The 25481-nt window shown below is 35.7% G+C and overlaps 1 protein-coding gene and 1 long non-coding RNA gene across 6 annotated transcripts in view; one reads left to right on the top strand and one right to left on the bottom strand.

Annotated features, from left to right (window-relative positions):
* Lin7a (lin-7 cell polarity scaffold A) overlaps positions 1-5220 on the bottom strand; it is a 145506-nt gene extending 140286 nt beyond the window's left edge. Inside the window, exon 1 of one of the 2 annotated variants that reach the window (XM_005337996.4) lies at positions 4822-5220. In XM_005337996.4, the coding sequence (XP_005338053.1) occupies positions 4822-4903 (82 nt within the window). In that variant the 5' untranslated portion in view covers positions 4904-5220. The remainder of the gene's footprint in view (positions 1-4821) is intronic. The other variant, XM_040280272.2, reaches the window with a different exon arrangement.
* LOC120888263 (uncharacterized) overlaps positions 3362-25481 on the top strand; it is a 60599-nt gene continuing 38479 nt past the window's right edge. Inside the window, exons 1-4 of one of the 4 annotated variants that reach the window (XR_013440427.1) lie at positions 3408-3847; positions 4038-5102; positions 15227-15296; positions 19801-19938. This is a non-coding gene — a long non-coding RNA (uncharacterized LOC120888263). Of the gene's footprint in view, positions 3848-4037; positions 5103-15226; positions 19939-25481 lie in introns of all 4 variants that reach the window. The other 3 variants (XR_013440426.1, XR_013440428.1, XR_013440425.1) reach the window with 3 other exon arrangements.

Genomic DNA, 25481 nt, shown 5'->3' with positions numbered 1-25481 from the left:
GAGTTGGCGTTACCAAGGAAAGTGACCAAAACCTTTCTTTCATATAATGAAGGATTTCTATGTCATTTTAAAGGAAGGTATTAAGTATCCAGATTGTACTCTGCTTTGCTGCCTCTGGTTTAAATGAAGGTCATTCCTGGTTTCAGAGATTAAAATCTGGGCAAACCAGCCTCTCGGTGTTGGGAAGAGCTGCTGTGAACGTTTTAAAACCTGGAAGAGAATGCCACACTAATCTCCTTATCAGCATCTTCACTTGGCCAAGAGGGTAAATTATATGTGCTACTTCCTACACTACTATCTAACATGAAATATGAGACCAAAAATGAATAGATCTCATCTTATGACCACTTGAATTCAACATGCAGATTTATGCACAGTGACATGTAAATTACAGTGCTCAGTATATCTTTGAAAATCTAATTATAATATATGATGTTTTAGCCTAGCAATAAAAGAAGGGAAAGCTGATCTGTAGATTTCCTTGGCATATATAACCAAATTTCTACCCCAGGATACATACTTAGAGGGTAATTATTTCTTGGTAATTTTAATTTTCGATTATTTTCTAGACTTTAGACATATTAACCAGTTGTTAGCCAAGTTGTAAATGTGGAGCTGTTTTTATTCCTACTCTTTCTTCTCTTTGAATGCTTCTTCTAAGAATCCTATTACCACCCTACAATCTGTTTACAGTTCACTTTCTCAGTGAACCTTCCTTGACCAACATCAATCAGGTCCTCCCCTATTATTCTATATCTCAATGGCATGTTTGGTTTTTTTTTTTTTTACAACACTTTGTATTCTCAACTAGTCTAAAATCTTAATTATGAGTACCATCATCATGAGCCCCGTTACCATCTCCCTGCATCTCCTCTCCTGCCTCTCTTCCCTTACACTAGCTTCCTGGATGTTCCCCGCATGCCCATGTGAGTTCATTTTGAGCACATTTCCCCAAACATCTGCAAAGTTTGCTTTTTTCAAGGCTCTTCTCAAATGTCACCAACTCAGTAGAACCTTCCTTGACGACTACATCTACAGCCCCCATCATTCTCCTTTATCCAGTTTTCTTCTTTCTCCCAGCACTTATAATTATCTTTGAATGTGTTCTTCACCATTAGATTTTATCTGTTTTGTTCATTAGCACCACCGCAGCGATTAAAACAATATTTGGCAGAAGTCTGGCACTCGTTACTTATTTGTTAAGTTAGTTAATAATCTCTTATTGTTATTTGTCTTCCCAACTAGACTCTTAAAGCAAGAAACTTCATTTCTGGTATTCCCATAGTATCATGCATTTAATAGATGATAAATGAATAGTGAATGAGTAAATGAGTTGTTTGCTTGTATGTGGGTGTATTTTATAATCTCTCTCCTGCAATAGGCCCTAATTTACAAAGATTAAAATTATACCTGTTTAGCTCCTCAATGCACACCAATCCCACAGTAGGGTCTGTTTATATAATTGGCACTCAGTAAGTAAGTGACAAATATCATGGACTGGGACCAGAGGGAAAAGGAACCTACCCTGGTCAGAGCCAATCTAATCCAACAACTTAGTAGCAGATAGAAAAGAGTTTGGAATACACTCAGAGCCATGAAAGCACTAAATCGCCTTTTCAGCCTTTTGGAGCCTAGTCTAGACCAGGTCTCTCTGCTTCCTAGAGAGGATCCAAAGAGCAAGATGCAGACTTCTAAGCTTCCTACTTTCAGATGATATCTTCTGAATTCTGAATTCTAGGAGCACTTAATCTTAATTTTGATCCATAGTTTTGATTTGTTTGTTTAGACCTTGCCCTGAAGATTCCACGTGTTTATGATTCTACTTTAGGATACCAAAGGACTCAGAACAAGAAAAACTATATTTTATCTTTAAATCTCCAACTGTGTGGTAGAGTAATTTTGAAAACATCTTGCCATCATTATGTTCTCCATTTGTAAAATGAAAATACTGGAAAAGAATCAGCAGCTGTAAAATTGTGGATTGTTTTCAGACTCACCTAGATGCCCTGGGGAGGCTTTGTGAAGCACCTTCTTCCCTTCCTTCCCTATGCCCACCTATCATAAGTCTTGGTTAAAAAACATAGCCTTGGTGAGCTACTATTATTGCTGAGAATCTTATTGCGTGCATAGGGGAAAAGAGCAGTTAAAAACCATTGGTCTGTGTTATCTTTATCATCCCTTACAGAGCCAAAATAAGACTTTATGAACTATACCTCAGTTCACCACTAAATCCCTATATTTAACAGTGCTCGACTTACTGCTGTCTTTTGTTTATTTGTACAAACAGACTTTTTTTTTTTTTTTTATCCTACCATGTCAGGGATGATGACAGGCATTGAGAATTCAAAGATGTATTCGGAAATGAACTCTTCCCTTGAGGAGCTCCACCCACTGGGGAGACAAATGCAATAAGAGTGTGATAAAAGCTTCCATGAAACCAAAGCAGTGGGGAAATTTAGAGCACTTCAAAGGGTACCAAAGCAGCCGGGGAGAGGAATGATTTGGAAAATCTCCCAGTAGGTGACCAAACAGAGTCTTAACTTTAATTAGTTGAATTATAGACTGCTAAAACTGCACAGTGTCAAAATCATTTAGTTTAAACTCCTGATGTGGCACAGAGGGAAACTGATGTCTAAAGAGGTTAACTGATTCATCCGAAGTTGAGTACCAGATTTGCAATTGGGAACTAAACAAGTAGTATTGGGCTGCTTCTTTTAACACACACTTTCCAAAGGGGAAAGTTCTAGGATCCTTTATTCCATGAATTGAATGATGAAATGAATCAATTAATTGATCATTAATGTATTATCATGACGTGATAGAAAAATACTTGTTTATATTGAACATGTGCAGCAGTGATAACAATAGCCCATCATTCCTAGTAGGTTACAGATCCTGTGGACTGCTGGTGATTGTATTCAGATCTAGGCATAATCTAACCCATTTCCTTTCTGAGCTCATGCATGGACCCAATCACACCAAGAAGAACAGGTACAGTTTGAACATGAACAAGAACAAACTTTAGAATAAATCCATATCTGTTCAGTACCACTTCTTAGTACATGCTGAGGCATGTAAAGGCTAAGATAAATCCTCCAGAAGTGAAATATCTTTATTATTAATAGTAAAAAGCAGATATAAAATTGCTCAGGAATAAAATCTTTGTGGAGAGTCTGATCCAAAGGTAGTTGTTTTACTTAGAATGTTTAATGACTGTAATTTAGTAATGGGACAATATAAGCGCCCATCACATTAAAATAGAAATACTTGGGAAATCCACAGTTTCTAATAGCTTGCCATCTGGCTCTTACTGGCAATGGATCTATCCTGCTTAGTGCAGAGGATGATATTGGGGCTGAAATCATGGATTATACAATGGATTTCTGAGCTCTTAACTATTTCTAATTTGTTACGTTGTAAATCAACATTTTCCAAAATAAAATCAGTCTTTTATCATTTAAAATAAATTTTTAAACTCCTATCCCAAGTAAGGTTGCTATGGGCACCACATAACATCTGGCGCCGGCTGATTAAGTTAAAGACATCCACTATCTCTCCAAATTAAAAACCTCAAACTGAGTTCACTGACTTTTGCATTGTACTCATTGCAAATATGCTCTTTTGCTTTGCCCCACTGTCCAGTTTTATCCGCTAGAAAGAAAAATTTTAGAGGGCCATAGACTAAATCATTTGCCTCTGAACACATCATTTCCAAATGGCCGCCCCGGGTCCTAAATCCGGCCGCTGCGGACAGGGACTAGCGGGTGCCCTCTCTCTGCAGAGCCATGGGACTCGAGCGCCTTCATAACTGGACGTCGCAAGCCAGAAAGGAAACGCGATCACATAGGTACAGGTATAATCCCGCATGGGTGCACCAGAGAGGCCCTGATCGCAGCGGATCACCCATCCCTGGGCTGGCGGAGGTCTTGGGGAGGAAACCAACACTGTTTCCCCATTTAAGTCAGAGGGCAGAAAGCTTGGGGTCGCAGGTCAGAAGTTAAAATTTAACCGAACCTGTGCTTTGTCCTCGTGCCTAGGGACACCGCGGCTGCACCTAGCTGGGCAAGAACAAGGTTGGCTGGGATGTGAGAAACAGAGTTGCTACCACTCTGGAGCTGCAGGAGGAGAGAGCAACGCGACCCCCAGCGCAGTCCCGACGCGAGGCTGGGAAGAGCGGGGCTCTGCTGCCGCGATGCGGCGTCAGGACCCGGGCACTGCTGCCCGCACTCCGCGTTGCCCTTTCAGCGGAGGGCAGCTCCCTGCCGCGGCAGCACAGTCGCTGGGCGCTTGGCCACCCCACAGGAGCGCCCTGACCGCCCCTGGGCGGCCTCCTGGGCACCAGTCACTGGACCAACCCTAGTCCTCCTACGCAGGGACAAACTTCCTTTCTCTTGGGCCGCCTGACCATGCAGGTTGGCAGGCGACTCCCTTGCCAGTCTTTCTGCTCCCGGGCCAAGCGAGCTTCCTCTCTGCCCCTCTCCAACCCCAAGCCCCGGGCGCCTAGCGGTCCCCGCTCATCCTCTCCAACAAAGCCCGCGGCCGGGAGGCGACCCAGTGAGGGGCTGGGAGTGGCGGCAGGGTCTCCAGAACCGGACCAGCACCCCTCGCCCGGGCGAGTACAGCACGAAGGGGCAGCAGGGACAAGGCGGGGAGAAAAAGGGGAAGAAAGTATCCCGCTCTAGGCGCGAATGCCTTCTTGGGTGTCCTCGCTCTTCCTGCTCGCCCTGCCCGAGCGCGTCCTGCTGTCCCGGTGGGAGTTGTCAGGGGCAGAGGCAGCAGCAGAGGGGGCGCAGTGGCCTGGCGGGCGAGCCGCTCCCTTACCTCTGTCCAGAGTAAGCGGCTGGACCACTGTCAATGTCGCCATGTCTGCCGTGGGAGCCGAAGTGACGCTCAGCTTCAGCATCAGCAACCGCTTGTAGTGAGAAAAAGAGGAGGAGATTGGGGGCGGGGGTGGAGAGGGAAGACGGAAAGGAGGGGGAGGAGGGGGAAGGCAGGAAGGTGGTGGTGGAGGAGGAGAAGAAAGCTCGGGTGGGTTGGCAGCCAGATGGAGACGCAACTGTTCCGTGGCAGCAGATCTTCAGACGCGGCGCTTAGTGGAGCAGGTATCCGAGAGCGACTGCATGGCCAGGCTCTGGGAAGGAAGGCTCTGCCCTAGAACTTTGCTCTTCCACCCCTAGGAGCGCTGAGTGGGTGTAGCTGTGTGGCTTTCTTTGAACTTTCCACTCAAATGGTCAGAATATACGTGCTTGGGGAAGAGGGGATGGAAACACGGGATATGGGAGAGGGAGGTGGGGAGATGGTTTTTTTTTCCCCCAGATCAAGAGAGCCAGCCCAGTAATCCCATTTGCTTTAGAGAGAAACTGCTTCTAGTGCCAGAAATGTTGGGATCTAATTGTAGTTGCTGTTAATTTCTGTTAAAGTTTTTTGGAATGTTGACATATAACAGTACACAAGATAACTGAAGTAGTAGTGCCAGAATTCCTTCAATAGGACTTGGGTATATTGCCCAGAAAATAACTTGCTTTAAAAACCAAACTTGTTAAAAATGCTTTTTAATAATAATAATAATAGATCCGTTTCTATCATTAAGTTTGAAAAATATTTATCTTGCACACTTTCACAGCTATCTATAACCGGCCTTTATTCAGAGGTGTCACTTATTGATGAATTAATGTGTGCCAGGAATTGAGTCAGGAGTGCTACATGCCACGTGCCATACTCTGCAGATTGTGATTTAGTAGGTGATGTTATTAAAATGTCTACTTTAAAGTCAGTTCTTCAGGGTTCAGTTACTGGAGTCTACAAATACTGGCCATGGTTCCTTTCCCTGTCGGACAGTTGACTTTCACTGGCTCACCACAGTAGGGACTCCTATTTTCTGATTGGTGTGAACATACTTTATATACAGAGATATGAAAAATTGTGCTCTAAATGTGTAATAAGAATTGTAATGCATTCCACTATTGTCATGTATTTAAAAAATAATAATAATAACCTAGTAAGACACTGAAAAAAAATTTAAAAAAGAATTTAAGAAGCATAGAGAAACTTTCTGTAATTTAATGGGATGACCATGGGTGCAGGATTGGAAATGACAAATGGCCTCCATCCCCTTTCCTGTGATAGAGCTGAGTTTTTTTGGCTAGCAACAAACTTTTAAAAGTATACACTATTTTGCAGCAAAATATTTGCATATAATCAATGTCATTTGATTATATTCTAATTATAATATTGATTATGTCTGAAGGTCTTTTCCATCTTATGGTAAAAGGAAGAGAGAAAAAAAGAAGCACATTTCACCAATGATTGAGAAAGTCAAAGATGATTGACTATCCATATATTTAAGAGACTATAAAGACACTCAGGAATAGCTCAATAGACCTATCTTTTTTTTTATTAGTTGTTCAAAACATTACATAGCTCTTGACATTTTATATTTCATACATTTGATTCAAGTGGGTTATGAATTCCCATTTTTCCCCCATATACAGATTGCAGAATCACATCGGTTACACATCCACGTTTTTACATACTGCCATACTATTGTCTTCTTATCTTTTAATTGTTTTAGAGAGAACACTGATCTTGAAATTCAAGTCTTAGTTATGTGGTATGCAGAAGTCACATCTCTCACTGATACTGTTTCCTCATCTGGCACACAGGGCAATTATATCATTCAATCTCTTAGACACTGTACAATAGGAGGAAACAAATTCTACCCTGCAATTTCACTGAGTTTGCTGGGGTATCTGATGGGATTATACACATTTTGAAAATATTAAGTAATATACAAATTTATTTGTATATACATATAATATACAAGCACATAAGTCCCCAAACAGTGTGGCAAACTCTGTGCTAGGCACTGGCCACAACTATAGAACGAAGTTGAATTTTGCACGAAGATATTGGAGAGTATTCCAAAGTTTTGCATGAAATGTTAAAGCTCATTCAATAACTTCTATGAAAAGAACACACAAATACCTTGGCCGCTGATGTATTTCTTTAAAACATACTTTATTAGTAGCTTGATTCATAAATCTAAACATCATAATTGTACCTATTTCAACACAGATCTCAGATTGTGAGATTATGAAAGCAATATTTTTGACTTTGTTTCCTAATGGATTCCCAGCCCCTTATATTTCATAGCATATTTCTTATGTCTTGAGCTACCTAATTGAAAATTTGTTCTATCATTCTTCCTTTGTGTTGACTCTGTAGGTATTTCTTCCCTTTAAGGATTAAAAGGGAAGTTAAGGGGAAGCACAAATCACTGTACATTTACCTGTTATTACTTCTAGTTGTAGCAATTTCAATATATTTAATATATGTCTACACAAATGTAGAAAATGATCAGTAAATAATTGCTAGTTGGAGTTCTTTTCATTAAGTATGAATAACACTATTTCTCCAATAATTTGTGAATTCCTTTTTGAGACATTCAGATGTACAAGGAAATTTTCTTAATCTCTTGTTTTGCTTGGGAGATGTGCCCATGCTTAAATATCATGAATAAATGCCTGATCACTCATATATCCACCATAAGGTTTCATCAAGGTGAATCTACTTGAACTAGTCACACTTTGGTTGCTTTGTTGTGTGTTGATTAGACAGTTGTTAAAATATCTGTAACTATGTAGCTATTTGGTTAAATAATCTCCATGCTCTCTTATTAAAGGTTATGTAGTAGTTTACATCAGGGATAACTGTATTTTCAATGGAATTAATTATTCCATAAATACTAAGTGCCTTATATATTTCAAGTTTGATCCTTGATTAGCCTTTTTCACCCTTTCTTTCAGGGCTAGAAAAGTATGTATTCTTATTGTATTTTGGAGAAAAGTAAACTGAGGCTCAGAGAGGATAAGCAAAGTACTTACAAAGAATAGAAACTGAGCTGGGTGCAGTGATTCACTCCTGTAATCCCCTTGTCTTGGGAGGCTGAGATAGGAGGATCACAAGTTCAAAGCCAGCCTCAGCAACTTATCTAGGCCCTAAGCAACTCAGTAAGACCCTGTCTATAAATAAAATTTTAAAAATGGGCTGGGGATATGGCTCAGTTTTTTAAGTGTCCCTGAGTTCAATCCCCAGTATCTCCCCCAAATAGCAGAAAGTGGATACAAGAATTTCTGTGCTTTCCAATAATATATAAACATGAATGTATGTATATACATGCAGATACATAAATATATGTGTTTATATGTACATATACACATATGCTCACATGGTGACTTATCCCTTTTCTTTCTTGCTGTATTTGAGATATACCCAAAGAGAGGAATGCATGAAGGAAAGCTAGGTCAAAGGACAAAATAACTGATTCCAACCTATATAAATATAAGTTAATATTAAAAACAACTACTTTGGAATATAAAGTCTGTTCTCATTAGACAATTCATTCAAAGCTGGTTAAGGTCTGTTTCACTTAATTGAAACTTTTAAAATTCTGTGACAAAATCACGAGAGGGTTTGCATAATGCATTAGCATACCAGGAAAATGTGTTTTGTTAGATTATAAATGTCGTATAATAAGCAACATTTTACATGAGAAAATTGCACCTTCATGCTGGAATTCTTTCAGCCTGGGTGTTAAAATTTTTTTGAATGATTCAAGATATCACATTATCTCTTAATTCATACAACTTTGTCAAAATAGCACAAGATTAAGAGGAAGTGCCAATCTATACTTTAAAATATAAATGTTTATGTTTTTAAATTCATCGTAAATAGAGCATCTTACTATAATCCTTAGATTTGTTTTGATAAGTACCTTTGTCTGTTGATTCAGTAGATTCTTAGTATACTTACTCCATGCCAAGTATTATTCTAGGCATTGAGATATTGAAGTGAATGAAAAGAAATCTCTGTACTTATACAAGACAGAAGGAAAATAAACAACAAACAACAAAATATAATTAGTGAATAAGTACTGCACAAAAAGTGAATAAGTCGACTATTAAGTAAAATATAGTCAGCAATTACAAAAGACAGAGATAGGAAGAAAGGCATTCTTAGGAGTGGATGAACAAAGCCAAGATTCTTGGAAGAAGAGACACAATCAGTAGTTGAATGTGGACTGTCAGAAAAAATAAATGAGCCTAAGGAGGGCCATTGAGAGTCAGGTGGTGGAAGATAATATAATTAACAGAGATCTAATGAATCTTTTAAGAATTACTTTGTGCCCGTCATAAAACAAAATGTATAAATTTAATCCATGCTAAGAAAAAATGTGCTGTAGCATCTGTGTTAAAAATTACTAATATAGAAGCAAATGTAGAGTTACTAATTTAGAGTTGCATGTTAGAAAACTAAAGATGAAAATATTAAAAGTCAATTCTAATTAATTTTCATTTTCTTCAAAAAAGTAAAAACTTTGAAAAGAGGAAAGCTGAATCTGAATAATTATTCTTCAGTTGTAGGGTCTTATTTACATTATCTTACATTGCCAATGATTATGAAAATCATAACAGTAGTAATTTTTATTCTAATTCTGCCATAGGCAATAACATATAATTCATAAGTGCAAAGACTTCTTTGCTTCTTGATTGTTTTATTTAAACTTATTTAGCTCATGAAATATAAAATGATATTTTCTTTTGTTTTAAAATGGACATTTTTTTTTCTATTTTCACTGTTGGAAGTTATGATTAATCTTTCAGTGATAAAACTTTAAATTCAAAGCTTGTAATCTTTTTTCTTTATGCATTTCAACCTCACTTCCACCCAAACTCATATTTAAATCTCTAAGGAAAACCTATGAGATAAAAAAGATACAAGACAAATTTTTGAAAGTGATACATGAGTCATCTCTTGTCACATTTTCCCAGGAGATTATTTTCAAATTATTAGAACACATACCACATAACAATTTAAAACAATATTTTTATTATCATTGTCACCTTAAAATTTTTAGATGTTTAAGTCGAAAGTTATACTTTCATCCACTAAATGTTTATTAAGCACCTGCTGTATGCCAGGCACTGTTCTCTGCCTGGAGATTAGTTTTGATAGAAAATAAATATAATCAACAAATCAATCTTGAGTAATGGGGAGCACAAACATTAGTAGCTTTGGTGTTTCAAAGCCTGTTCACACTGCTACATGAGACCTGGTTATGTGCATCTTGTCCTAATATCACTTTCAGTGACACCACATTGGAATCTTTGAATCAGCTGCCATGGGTATATTTATACTTTGGCAACTGGCAAGCACTATATATAAAGGTTTTCTTTTCTCCTCTAGAAAGCCACTTGCCAGTACACCAAAGTCCATGAGGAAAATAAAACAAGTTGTGATGAAATACGTAGGTGGAGGAGGTTACTTTATTATCATGATCTCCCAAAGGTCACATTGACTTTGATGGGAAAAAAAATTTAATACAAAATCTGTACTGCACTTAATGTGTACTTAGTGACCAGAGCACTTGACCTGGGGGTAGTTAGAAATGGAAGACACTCACTTTTTTTTCTTTTTTCTTTTCTTTTTATCTCCTTATTATCATGATTTTAAAATTTATTCTAATTTGTTATATATGACAGCAGAATGCATTACAATTCATATTACACATATAGAGCACAATGTTTCATATCTCTGGTTGTACACAAAGTAGAGTTACACCATTCGTGTCTTCATACATGTACTTAGGGTAATGAAGTCCATCTCATTCCACCACCTTTCCTATCCCCATGCCCCCTCCCTTCCCCTTCCACCCCTTTTTTTCCTATCTAGTGTTCGTCTAATCCTCCAATGCTCCCTGCCAACCCCATCATGAATCAACATCCTGTATCAGAGAAAACATTCTGCATTTGGTATTTTGGGATTGGCTAACTTCACTTAGCATTATGTTCTCCAACTCCATCCATTTACCTGCAAATGGCATGATTTTATTCTCTTTTAATGCTAAATAATATTCCATTGTGTATATACACCACATTTTCTTTACCCATTCATCTACTGAAGAGCATCTAGGTTGCTTCCACAACTTAACTGAATTGTGAATTGTGCTGCTACAAACATTGATGTGGCCGAAGACACTCATTTTTGATCACTTATAGAATAATTAGAAAAGAAATAGAAGCATTGATTAATAGCAAAATGATATATCAACAAAATTAAATGAAATTAAAATCTGTATCTGTTAAAGACAAAAAAATAAAGGAAAATTTGGATTGTGAAGGATTTCTGAAGGCAGTTTACAGTTGTTTTCAGAAGAAACTAGGAGCTATTTTCTTTTCTACATGCACATAATGAGGTATTTTACCTTTGAGAAGAAAGAGCCACGTTTTGCAATTTTAAATCAGAAGATTGCTAACCAAGTGAGCCAGGATCTTCTAAATAATTTCATGGGGAACCAAAGAAGTAAAGACAAGATGATGATTACAATCAGATGTCTGTGTTGCTGAGGTGTCTTGCCATAGTAACCTTGATCCTCAGGACACAAAGATGTTTAAGGGCTTGTTTGGGAGTTTGGCTTCATTTAAAACAGAATTTATGCTGGGCATGGTGGTGCATTCCTGTAATTCCAGCAGCTCAGGAGGCTGAGTCAGGAGGAGTATCTCAAGTTCTCAGCCAGCCTCAGCAATGGTGAGGCACTTAACAACTCAATGAGACCCTGTCTCTAAATAAAATACAAAATTGGGCTGTGGATGTGGCTCAGTGATTGAGTGCCCCTGAGTTCAACCCCAGTACCAAAAACAAACAAAAAAAAACAAAACAAAAACAAACAAACAAACAAACAAAAAACAATAGAATTTACATGGCTTTCTCTGGAAAACCACCTCAATTTCTAACCTATATTTCTTTAAATCCAGCTTAACTTATTCCATTCAGCAGTATAATTTTTCTCTAATTTTGGTCCTATGGAATTAATTAGGGGAATTAGTAAGAAACAGACAAAAAGGCGATTTTCAAATTCTTCCTACATTCTTTCATAGTACAGTAATTGAGATAGCAACAGAATTTACTCTGGACATGCTGAGAAACATACATGTCAGTAATTAGCAAGTTTAAGAGCTAAATGCACCATTAGCATGGACAGCACATTCAGAAGAGACTTTCACGTTCTCGTTAGTTTTTATCCTCGAATGCTCCAATTTAAAGCCCAAAATGCTACAATTTTAATTATTTCACATTTGAATATGATCTTTTTGGGCCCAACCTGAAGCATAAAATATTTCTCAAAAATTTATTAGTGCGATCAAATTATGCTCTTCTAAAACTGAGTTTCTTACTCAGCTTCTCTGCTTCCTTGGCCTTTCTGGTCCCAGTGGACTTATACACACCCTCCCTGCAGGTATCTCTTTCTGTGCTTCCCTAGATGGGCAAGGTAGATCTGTTTCCTGATATGCAGTGTCTCTAAGAAGTTTCCCTTCTTTCCAAGTTTTCTTCACTACACTTCTTGCTGAAGTCATTTACTGACATAATAAATGCAGTAATGATTTTCTTTTAGGTATTTAACCAGAAATGGAAAATAGAGAGCAAATGAAGATCTTAACACTGCACAAATATCTCAATGTTCCTGTCACCAGGAATGTTGCATAGATCAATCACAGCAAATCAGGTTAAATAAATATTTTTATCTAGATCCCAAATCAGAACAATCCCCCAAAAGTGGAGAGAGTAAGCACATCTTTGTCATTTCTAAGTAGGATATTCAAGTACAATATTCTACTGTCTTTTATATATTTTAGGTATTCTTTTGTCAGGAAGGATTTTAATTTTGAAATTTTAAACATAGACAAAACATATAACAAACAATTCAAAGAATATTACAAAAGCCTGATCACCATGAGTAATCAATGTTAATAAAGACTTTTTAGTGTGAGTGTATGTACATATATATATAGGTTATATATATATGTGTTTATATATGTAATATATAAGTATTTATGTAAGTACCTAAACACATGTGTATATATCCTTTATTAAAAACTCAAATGTATTATACAATTATAGAGAACATTTTTCATCTTGACTTATTTGTTTTTATGTTAGTGATATTTTATATCAATAGATCAATATAATTCTTCTTAACCACCCCATAGAATTCCATTGAAATAATCTCTTATAGGTGATGTCTTTCAGATTGTTTCTAGATTTTTGATATCTCAAACAGTGCTAAAATCAAAACCTTTCTTGTTTATGTATCCTTTATAAGCATGAATTCCACTCAATTTTGGCCTTATATTTTTGAATAATTTAATGTGAATGTGGCTATTTTTAAATGTATACTTACAGATTATAATACCTATGACCATTTTTTCTGCTTCATTGTTTGCATATTATCCTATGCCAGTTGATTTGTGATCCACATAAATTCCATATTTGTTTAAATTTCTAAATTCTAAAGTAATTTTTAAGAAAACTAGTTGCCATAGACTGATGACCATTTTTCCATTAAAATAGCATTATCATATCATGCACTTTCCAGCAATATGATAAATCAAAGAACATTTCTATGATCTTATGCTAAGGAAACTATAAGTATACATGTCTAATGAAAAATAAAAATTAAGTCTAAAAAATGCACTTAAATTTTTTTAAACTGAGAGATAAAATTATATGTATTTATTATGTGCAATCTGTGATGCTTTTAAGCATATATGTGTTGAGGATACACACTCTCTCTCTCTCTCTCTCTCTCTCTCTCTCTCTCTCTCACACACACACACACACACACACACACACACACACACACACACACATATAAAGAGAGAGAGACACCATGGATCAATAAATATATATTTATGGTCAATATACACATTATCTCACATGCTTATGATTTTAATGATGCAAACACTTTACAACCTCTCTCAACATTTTTAAAGAATATATAACATTAATAACTATAATCACCATGTTTGAAAATAGGCCCACTTTCAGATTTCTTAATTAAATATTTTGTTTCCTCCAATGAAATAAAATAGGAACACACAAATGATGATATAGAAAAACACAGAGAAGGTATAGAAAAACACATTATTTTCAAGTAAAATGATACCTTAGTTCATTAGCTGAAGAAAAGGCTAAAACTTAAAAATGAGAAATAATATACTTTTATTAAATTTTGTTAATAGTAATCCAAAGAATATTTTAAAAAGCTAGTGTCTGTAGTGCTCTCTACTGGCCTTATATTTATTGCAATCAGTGTCAAATTTGTAGTCATATATGGCTATGAAAATCATCTATCTCAAAAGACTCATGGTGTTTTAATTCCTATTTGATTTGTGCTTTATGGTTGTTTATGTGAACGTGTGCATACATAATACTCATTTTGAATCTCTGTATTGAAGTCAGTTGGAACACCTCTAAATGTATTTTTAGCAAAGGTCATCACAACTAATTATGTAATATAGAGAAAGTACAAAAAATGGACATAGACTATGAATATAAGGCATAACATTTTTCAGTTCTGTCAATAAACTGTGGCAATGTCTGGAGAAGATAAGTGAAGGCCTCCTGAGAGCAGAATGGTGGCCATGTATATTCAGCAATTTATTAAGGGCAGTGATCTCCATCATGGGCTTCCTTTTTCCTGTCCTGCCTCTAACTCTTCTGTTTTTCAGGGATATCCTCCAAACACTCAAAAAATGTCCCTGGTGCTATTTCAAAGTATAGGAGAAAATTTTATCATTAGTGGCTATGAAAACCATTTTTTTTTCAACAGAGGATGGTAAAGAGAGAGAAACAAAGAGAGATGCATTTTTCATCCATTCTAAATGTCATGTCAAGGGGCTACTGTGGGTCAAGTACTGAAGTTGAATGGTATTCCAAACCTTCAATACTCCATTAGAATTATTGATATTTTTGGAATTATTACTACTCAATTAAAATAGTTATAAATGCTACCAAGCAAAGCACATCATGCAACAAGAGCTGATAACTAGCATGTAAATCAATCTGAGGATTAAGAAAAACTTTTCCAAAAAAGTAATATTTATGGTATAATGTAAATAATGAATATTATATATTAACTAAGCAAAGCTGATGACTATAGAGAGCATTCCAAGGTCAGTTGCCCTATAGAGGAGGCAGAGAGAAGGGTCAATATGGCTAAAGCAAATAGCCATAGAGTTTACCAAGCTAAGGTAAAAATAATGGGTCTTGAGAGTTACATAAGGGGTTTTGCATTTCATCCCAAATAAAATGGGAGTTTATAAAGTTGTCGTAACTAAAATGAAATAAACAAATTTGTATTTTTTAATTCTTTGAATACAACATGAAGAGTTTGGGGATACAGGAAGAAGATGTAAATTAAATGGGAGACACATTTAAGAAGCTACTCAGCATTCCAGGTAAGTAATGACTTATTGTGACTTGAACCAGGAAGATGGAGTTGATATTTAGAAAAGTAGATGAATCCCAGAATGTTTGGAGGAGAATGATATTGACAGCTCTTGTAAATAGGTTGGATGTAAGTAGTGAAGGAGACAAGATTTCAAAAATTTCTCTCAGGCTTCTGACACATATATATGGATGATTGCTGCCAGCAAACATTGAAGAAGGAGGAGAAAAGATGAGTTTAGTTTTTATCATATGAAATTTGAGATATAGGAATGGTTATGTCATCTTTGGTGATGTATGAGTCTGTAGCTAAGAAGAGTTCTGAATTAGAAGTAGGAACTTGGGAATCCATTTGAAGTGTAATTGAAATCATTAGAGTGGAGAAAACCACATAAAGAAAGACTGCTGAAAGAGAAGAGTGCCTCAGATTAAACCCTGAGGAAATCCTACATTTAAATTTCATATAATGCAACAGGATCCACGAAGGAAGCAAAAATAGGTGGAAGGGAAGCTGAGAGGCTTATGGCATACGTGTCAAAGGAACACCTAATAAATGGGTGATGGTGTCACAAGTGCTGCTGAGAGAATAAGAGCAGATTCAGAAATGTCCAGCAGATTTAGCAATGTGAAAGGTCATGGAAGTCCTCACTGAATGCAGTTTTGGCTTAGACGTGAAGGGGAAAGGCAGTTTGGAATGGGTTGCTTAGTGAAAATCAATGAAGTGGGTGGCAGAGAAGTGAAAACTGTGAAGGAATAAAAAATGTGTGTGTGTGTGTGTGTGTGTGTGTGTGTGTGTGTGTGTGTGTGAGAGAGAGAGAGAGAGAGAGAGATTGTATGTGGGGGGCAGAGACTTGAGTATGCTGAAATATTGGGGAGAAGCAGCTCTCAGAGATGGAGAGTTGAAGACATAGGAGAAGTAAGATAGCAGGTGGCTACCAAGAAGGCAGGAGGGGCTAAGAGGTCTCCAGTGCATAGGTGTCAAGTCAGGCACTGGTGAAAGATCTCACATGGAACCAGAAGATGAAATGCAGGACACTATTGCAGGTGACTTTGTAGAACTCGTGAAGAGATTGAGAGAAATCCTGCTGGAAGAGTTCCAAGAAAGTAGGATGTAAGGCCATGTACTGAGACTAAAGTGGGTCTCAGTAGAAGAGTACAGAGTATTGAAACAAATACTGAATAGACTTGATAAAAGTAGATAGAATTCCAGGTACAATCAGTCTTTGAAGGGTTTTCTTCATTCTCAGATCCTTTAAATGACAAAATATGAGTGACCATGAATTGCTTCTTTTCATATTCCTCAAAGTATATTGCAAACTCTAGTGTCTATTGACTAGTGTCTTCTGTTACTCCTTAGAGCCCCGAAGATACTTGGGCCAAGTCAGTTTTCCTATTGTGACTGCCTGACCGAATAAGCACTCACAGATTTGGAAAACTTCTGGTCATAATTTTCAATATGTCCATTATTTGTCTGAAGAAATATATTACTTATCCTATAGTTTTTATTAATATATAGTAAATCATGCTAGGCCCTACTAAAAGATTTGTTTGAAACTGCTTTCTATTTCTTTACAACTCTTTGATATTACTTGCTAAATACTCATTGTATTAGTTCTGAGTTTGGTGCACAGAGAGGAAGCAATTTAATTCTAGAAAAAGACAGCTTTGACACACACACACACACACACACACACACACACACACACATATATATATATATATATATATATATATATAAAATGAATAAGTCACATCTACCTGCATTAGTTGCTCAAGAGTCAAGATAAAATATAATAATATTTTTATCCATAAAAAGGATAGTAAATAACATCAAATTTAACCAACAGTGGTAAATGAGACCCAGAAAGATTATAACCCCTGCCTAACTTTTCTTAGCTAGTAAGGAGCAGGGCTCAAACTGGAACCCAAGTTTCAACCAATCCAGTGCCTTTTATATTACACTGTTATTACACTAGATTGTGAATTTCATAAGTAGAGAGGCAATGTTTGTTTTGCCACTGTATACTCATTGCTTAGTATATAACTGATGTTCAAAAATATTTATGAATAAAAGAATGAAAAGAATAAGTAAAATAACCATACTACAAAATCTTCATTTTAGATACATTTTACAAAGGGAAATTAGTTCAAATACATTAACTGATTGCTCTTTGTATAAGACATTTGCTCTACTATGTTCTGTGACATTTATATTAAAAAAAAAGATAAATAAAATGTGGCCCCTGCCCTACAGGCTCTTATAGTTAACACAATTATATGCAAAACAGTGTAGGACATGATAAGTGCCACAACACGGAAGTCACATAACAAAGTATTGCACGGAACATGGAAGGCTTCAAAAGAGTGGTGGCACTCTTTATGCTGGGTCTTAAGAAACGTCAGGGTTCTTAAGCAGGGGTGGGATTGAAAGACCTTTCAACTGAACTGAACAGAATTTACAGTCAGAAAAGATGGCACATGCAGTTCACTTGACTGGAACATGGAAGATACGAAGGAAAGTAATAAAATAGTTAAGGTAGAAAGAAGCTGGTAGGGAAGGGCAATGGTGGTACTGCAGGGAGCTTGACAGTCATCCTAAGGAGTTTAGAATTCAGTTGGAAGGCCTTTAATTCTTTTTTAGTAGGAAGATGATATGAAGTGCTTGACAGTGCATAAAAATTTATTATAGAAAAATGATTACAAGTTCTACATGGGTGTAATAACAAAATTGAAATTATCCATGTCAGCTGATGATAGCCTAGTCGCATACGAAGCCAACATGTCCATACTAGGCCACTGTAACAGGCCCTTCACACTCAACGACAGCTTCGTTCACTGGTTGTATGGTACTCAGTGGCATTTTCTTTACCATGTTCATCATGGTAAACACAAAAATATATACATTTTCCCCTCCTATCCCCCGAGGGATTGGTTCTGGGCACCTAAAAAATATCGAAATCTGCGTAGGGCCAAGTCCTTTGTATAAAATGGCATTGTGTTTTGCATAGAATGCACACACACTTTCTGTCGTACACTTTAACTCAGCTCTCTTTTTTTTTTATAATACCTAATACAATGTAGATGCAATGAAAATAGTTGTTATGCTGTATTAAAAAATGACAAGAAAAAAGGTCTGCACTTGTTTAGCAATTATTTTTCAAATATTCTCGGAGATTTGTTGAATCCATAGACGTGGAACTGATAGATGCAGAAAGCCCCAACTGCATTACTTTTTTAAAGGCTTATGAGTTTTACTATAGAAAAATTGATAATACATAATGAAAAGCATATAGAAGCCTAAATTTGAAATTCTGATGACTCAAGATCTCTTATTAACACCTCCCTCCTTTCTCAAAATATTCCTGTACATACCCCAAATAACTCTACTCTACTGTGAACTCCTAATGTTAATAGATTATCTTATCTCCAAATAGTATAAAAACATGATAGTAATTAAGTTTCAAGATGGCTTAAACATTACAGACTTGTAAATAAAGGATAATTAAATAATGAAAAACAGTGAGAGCTTTTGACAGGGCTAGGATATAAACAAAATACTTGTATTGCATCGGGAATAAGATGTTCATTCGGAGAAGGCCATTGGGAAGTATTGAGGATAACTCTTCATGCAAGATAAATAGTTTCATCTTCATTTCAAAATTAAGATGAATTCTGAAATAATGATGATATGTGCAGGCAGTGGAAAGGTTCTGAAGGAAATGAACTAGGTTCAAAAGATTTAAATGGTGACATGTGAGACATTTTTTATGTCAGTTCTGCTACAATTAGTATTGACACAAATTTTAAAATAACAAAGCCTGGGAGAAATGGAAAATATGATTGAACCTATTCAAATTATAATATCTGGTGTGAATAATTTTATTTTCCTACCTCAAGTTTTTATATGGACATTATAGATGTTTATCATTATACTGTTTTAGTATATAGTGATTGACATTTTTATTCAGATTACTGGATTTGTAGGACAGATTGATATGTGTTCAAGAAACATTTAAGCATATTCATGGGATTTATTTATCATTGTCTTATGGGATGTATGTAATTGTTAGAGTTCTTGAGAGAGAGAATACACTTGATGTTTGTGGAATTTTCATATTAGTACATGAGCTAAAATATTTAGGGAATAGGAGAGATGGTAAATGAGCAAGTTAACAATTTCAGGTTATGTGCAGCTCATAATTGTAGTGCTGTGAAGAGCTCCTACTGAGTCAGTGGGAAGTGTGGGTGGAGGTTAGTGCCAGGTTAATTGTTATATTCAACATCGTTCAGGAGAAAAAAAATGGAGATAAAATTGCAGCATTTATGTTTCTGCTTTCCATTTTCTTTCATCTCTGTACTTGTTTTCCCTTCTTTCCTTATTATTATTTATATCCCATATTTGAGTTTTGTTCTTCCCGTTTCCTTGGTTTATTTAGAAATTTATTCCATAAAGTTAACTTTCACGATTGTTTGAAAATAAAGAAAACGTCATTCATCTATTCATTTTCCATACAGAGTTGGAAACGTTGTTCCATGGAATGTATTACCAAGTAATCTGATTGAAAATAGATTTTTGTGAGGAAAGAGATATGTTAGTAGACGTCTCTATGGCATGCTTGGAACTGGAGTACACCAGCCATGCTAAGCCTGCAGGTAATTTTAATTATCATCTGACAGGTCATTTTTCTTTTGTAGTGGTTTGCTAGCCCTTTGGGATCTACTCCCCTGAATGACTATAGATGTTTCTTCCGTGTAATGAAAGAACTTCTGACTTCAGATACGCAGCTTTAGAAATTTGGCTTTCATATTTCCTGTGAATGCTCATTTTTACAATATGATTTAGGGATGAATTATAGTATAATCATGTGTCAGGAATACTATTGCCTAACTCACAATCAACTCCAGGTTGAAATTCTCTTTAAGTTTGAGGATTCAAATTGTATCAATATTTTTTCTTACTTGTTTGTTAATTCAGAAAATAAGCATATACATTAGACAATGATGCATTTTTATTTCTCATCTACTATCTATTCTTTTCTTTATGCTCTCATTCTTCAAATTGTCCCCTTCTATGTTTGCTTTTATTTGCATTCTTTGAATTGATATTAGCATTGACTTTTCCAATTTTTATTCTCTGAGACATTCCACTGTTGAATTTAGAAATTATTTATAGAAATCCTTGGGGAATTGAAGTTAGGGGGGAAAAAAGCAACTTTTTGCAAACCATAAATTGTCATGTTTATTAAATAAAGAAATTCATCATGGGGATTAGGGACATAGATGGGCAGCGGAACACTCTTCCAGCATGTGCAAGGCCCTGTGTTTGGTCTCTAACACTGCAAACTTTTTTGAAAATATTCAATTAACACATGATAATTGTACACATTTATGGAATTTAGTATGATGTCAATGCATGTGTACATTGTATAATTATTAAACCAGCTATTTAGCTTATCCATAATCTCAAACATAAATAAAACTTATGGTTGTATCTTGGCTTTTGAAAGAAGGCTTTGGCAAACAACTTTTCATCTGGTTACAAATTGTATTGAAATAAACTTTCATTATATTCGTAAGCTTCTGACATATATGTACTTAAATTTGTCATTACTTTGCTTGTCGCACAATAAAGTCTGACAACAAATCCTATTTTGATAAGGAAATAATTTAAAATTGCCATTTTTTTTTACAAACCTGTGAGCCTTTTATGGTAGAAAGGATATTTGCTCATAGGTTTATGGGTAATTTGAGGACTTCTTTTTTTATCTGTAAGGAAATCCTGAATATTCAATCATTTTCCTGGATATACAATTCTAAGTATTTTTAAAAAATTAAATCAGTGAAAATATGTTATGATGTATTTCTGAAACATCTTTGTTTCCATGAGGTTTTGTTTTACTTAAGATAAATATTACTTTATTGAAGTGAGGAAATATAAATGTATTTTCTTCAGAATGACATCTAGTCTGAACTACTTCATCATCTAGACTGAAATCCCCACTTCCTAAATGATTTAATAATGTTCTGGTGTTACTCATGACTTAGAAGTTTTTATCTGGACATAATAGCAATAAGTCATCAAACTCTTTTCTAATTCTATTTTGTACCATTGGAACATTTGAAAATGAAAATCAATGGGTTCTTATTTAAAAGATTTAAAATATGAAAATATAAAAATAGAATGTGGACAACTGTAATTCCCCCAGGTTGATAACAGATAGGAATTTTATAGAAAAACATATTATTTATATTATCTAGTCATACAAAGAAAATATCACAATGACAAATTCAAACTGGATTCTTGTGATTCTAATCTTTGTACCAGAATTTTATCCATTAAAATTCTAAAATATAAATATCAAAATATATTTCTATGCATCTTAAATTTCGCTATGATTACAGGCAAAAGACTCAGTTCACTGATTAATATTCAGCATGTTTTAAGAGTTAAACCTATACTGAGCAGGGTGGAAGCACCTTACTCATTAAAAAGGCATAAGCTACACATGGTTAAGATCCTGTCTGGGCTTTATTTTGTTTTGTTCATAAGCCTAATACACACAGTGGTGAATGAATAACAAGTAGATGTCAAGAAAAAAAGTAAAAAGGGGAGTGATGAATGAATACATAAATGGAGTGATTAAGGCTAATTAGGTTATAATCCTAATAAAAGTTGATGACAATTCTAATAAAATATAAAATATAAAATTAAATATATATTTCTAGATATTAATTTTATTTCTTAAATTTTGTTTACTAACTGCCAAACCATAGGCAGATGAGATTTATCTAAAATATCTGAGTCCTAATGAGTTGATAAGTTATCTATAACTAGCATAACCATACACACTGTTAGGAAAAGCTGCCTTCTATTTACATTGTATTTGCTTTACAGGCTGTATGGGATTTTTCAAATCACAGAGAAGTTACTTCTTATAAGGTTAAATTCTAAAATCAGTTAGAAAGGCAAAAATTGTCCTTTAAATCCATTATATTGCCCATAAAACTTGACTTAGGTGTCTGTACTTTTACATAGTAATTCATAAATGCATTAAACTTGAAGAGTATCAGGAAAATCTTGGGGAAAAACAGAGTCAAACATTGGGTTGTAAATGACCCACTGCTCAGTGACAGTATCGCTTTGGAAAAGTCCCTGTTTTGCAGTTAGCACACTGACTTTGAATCCCAGATCCATCATTTAGTAGCTGTATGACCTTGGCCAAAGACTTAGTATCTCTTGCTTAATTTCCATATCTATAAAATTGGATTATAATTGTACCTATAGACTAGGTTGTTGTGGGGATCATATGAGATAATCTCTGTAAATGGTATGAAACAGTGTCTGGCATGTGCTGAGTGTATTTGCTATTCCTCCTGACTTTATGATAACTATAAAATCCCTAATAAAGAACAAATGATGGATGAGAATTATAAAATGTTTCTGATGCCTGAAGGATTTACTCTATTCTGTTTTAATAAATCAGCCTCTGTAAACTTAATGAATATAAATAAATTGTTTCCTGGGAGGAGGTAAGGAGATAAATGTCACCCGGCTCACAATAGGTAATGCTTACTGGATTTTAATCTAAATTTTACTTGAGCAGATCAACATGCATACCACTCTTGGAAAAGATATGGAGATGACCTTGGCTGCCTGTATCCTCTCTTTTCAGCCTGATAATACATTTAAAGGCCCTACCTAACAGGAGTCAATCTGATGCTATTTTAGGCATTAGATTCAGATTAAGTGAGTAGATTCTAAATCCCGCTCAAAAGTTAAGTATATCTATAGAATAAATCTACCTGCACCAATATTGACCAGTTTTCTCCTGTGTAAATCCTTTTTGGCTTTTTGACCAAAACATCTTCACTATACTACCTGGACACACATCAATAGGATATCCAACCCCAACTCGAATCCTCAAAAGAATGATTGCTCTAGTTGTTCTTCCCTGGGCCCCCCAGCTCACATGCACACATGTTCTACACAGCCATCAGACACTGGGGGAGTCCCTGCTTCTGCTTAGATAGTAAATGCAAGCTGTATCTTTTCCTGCTGAAGTAGTGGTGGCAGATGCGTCCTTATCATACACAGTCCATACAGCTCATTCATTCAACCAATATCCAGTAGTACAGCACACTCGAGATTATGTGGTACACTAAATATACTAATAGGTGAACAAAATACACTAATTTCATGACACTTATGAGATGACAGGGAAAAATGAAAATTATATGAAGAAAAACTTGCCATAATCTTTGCTGCTGATGCAACTCTGATGTAACCACCTTGCTTTACAGCTTGTTAATAATAGTACATCCCACTCAACATCGCTGGTGGGACAGAAAACTGGTACAACCACTCTGGAAAGCAGCACAGATATTCCTCCAAAAACTTGGAATGAAACCATCATTTAACCCAGTTATCCCACTCCTTATTATATACTCAAAGGACTTAAAATCAGTATACTGCATGGTCACATCAATATTTACAGTAGCTCAATTCACAATATCTAAACTATGGAACTAACCTATGTGCCCTTCAACAGATGAATGAATAAAGAAAACGTGGCATATATACACAGTGCAATATTACTCCACCAGCCATAAAATAAAATGTCTTTATGACTTTTGCTGGTAAATGGATAATCTGGAGATTATCATGCTAAGGGCAAAAACCAATCTCTCTCTCTCTCTCTCTCTCTCTCTCTCTCTCTCTCTCACACACACACACACACACACACACACACACACACACACACACCAAAAAAACAAAAACAAAAACCCAAAGGTTGAATGTTCTCTCTGATACGCAGATGCTAGTACACAAGGTGGAGCAGGTGGAGAATAGAAAGTCAGCGGATTAGACAAAGGGGAAGGAAAGCAAGGGAGGGGGAATGGGAATAAGAAAGACAGTAGAATGAATCAGACATAACTTTTCTATGTTCATACATGAATACATGACCAGTGTACAACTCCACATCATGTACAACCACAAGAATGAGATCATAATTAGAATTAAGATATATTCCATGTATGTATAACATGTCAAAATACACTTCACTGTCATGTATATCTAAAAAGAACACATAAAAGGAGAAAAAAAGAACAGTACATCCACATAAATAGGAAATATTTGTGAGCATTCAAGTGTATGCACTATTCTTACTTGAGTGACAAGTGTAGTCATTTGAAAAATAATAATTTTCCCTGGTTCTACTTTTCTTCTGTGAAGAAAAGGAGGTCAGCAAGAGTCTGACACTTTTCATTCATTTTTCTGATTTTACTTTATATAATCTCTTTGAGCTGGATCTTTATTTTTTAAACTGGAAAATGAGGACTACATCATTGCATAAGTGCTGCATCTCTGTGCCATATTTAAGTAGAGATGGTTATTGTTTCTTTATTATCATTTCTCATGTGAATATGTTCCTAAGACATTCAATTGTGTTGGATAAAGCTTATCATAATGATTAGAAAGCATTTGGACATTTTATAATGTCACACACAACAAGGTAGCTTTTCTCTCATGATTTTCATTGTTATTTTGTAAAATAAGATTTATTAATAACAGAAATAATGATAATTGAGTAACCGAGGATCCACTTTATGTGCCAGGCCCACTAATAATATTTGCTAGCTTAGTTATGTTTAATCTTTCTTACATCTCTATGAAAAATATACTATTATTACCGATTAAAAAGTCAGTACACAGAGAGGCTAAGGAACATAACCACTCTCTTTGATGAGTCAGACTTCAAATCTCATCTTCCTTACATTCTGCCCTACCCCAACTTTTGAAAAAAACTACACCTAAAAACCAATTGGACCACACAACAGCTTCTTCCTCACCATTCAAAAGTTAATTCACATATCATCATCCCACACTGTTCTTTATTAATTCTTTATATATTAATATTCAAGATTGGCAGTTGTTTAAATGCCAGCAGTTACCTTGCCAAGAGGATATGAATTGATATGAATTGATATCATGTGTAATGGTTCATTTGAATCGTGAACTGATTGGATTAAGAGATGCCAAGGATTAAGAGGGTTATGGGTGTGTCAATGAGGGTGCATCTAGGAATGACTGGCATGTGGGATTGCCAACTGAAATGGAGACCCTCCTTAAGTGTGGGCAGCACTGACCAGAAGGATGAAGGCTTGGAATGAATAAAAATTGGAAGAACGAGGAA

The sequence above is a fragment of the Ictidomys tridecemlineatus genome, chromosome 6, assembly GCF_052094955.1.
Source record: "Ictidomys tridecemlineatus isolate mIctTri1 chromosome 6, mIctTri1.hap1, whole genome shotgun sequence".
In the NCBI taxonomy this organism is placed as follows: Eukaryota; Metazoa; Chordata; class Mammalia; order Rodentia; family Sciuridae; genus Ictidomys; species Ictidomys tridecemlineatus.
This window is presented reverse-complemented; position numbering and strand designations above follow the sequence as displayed.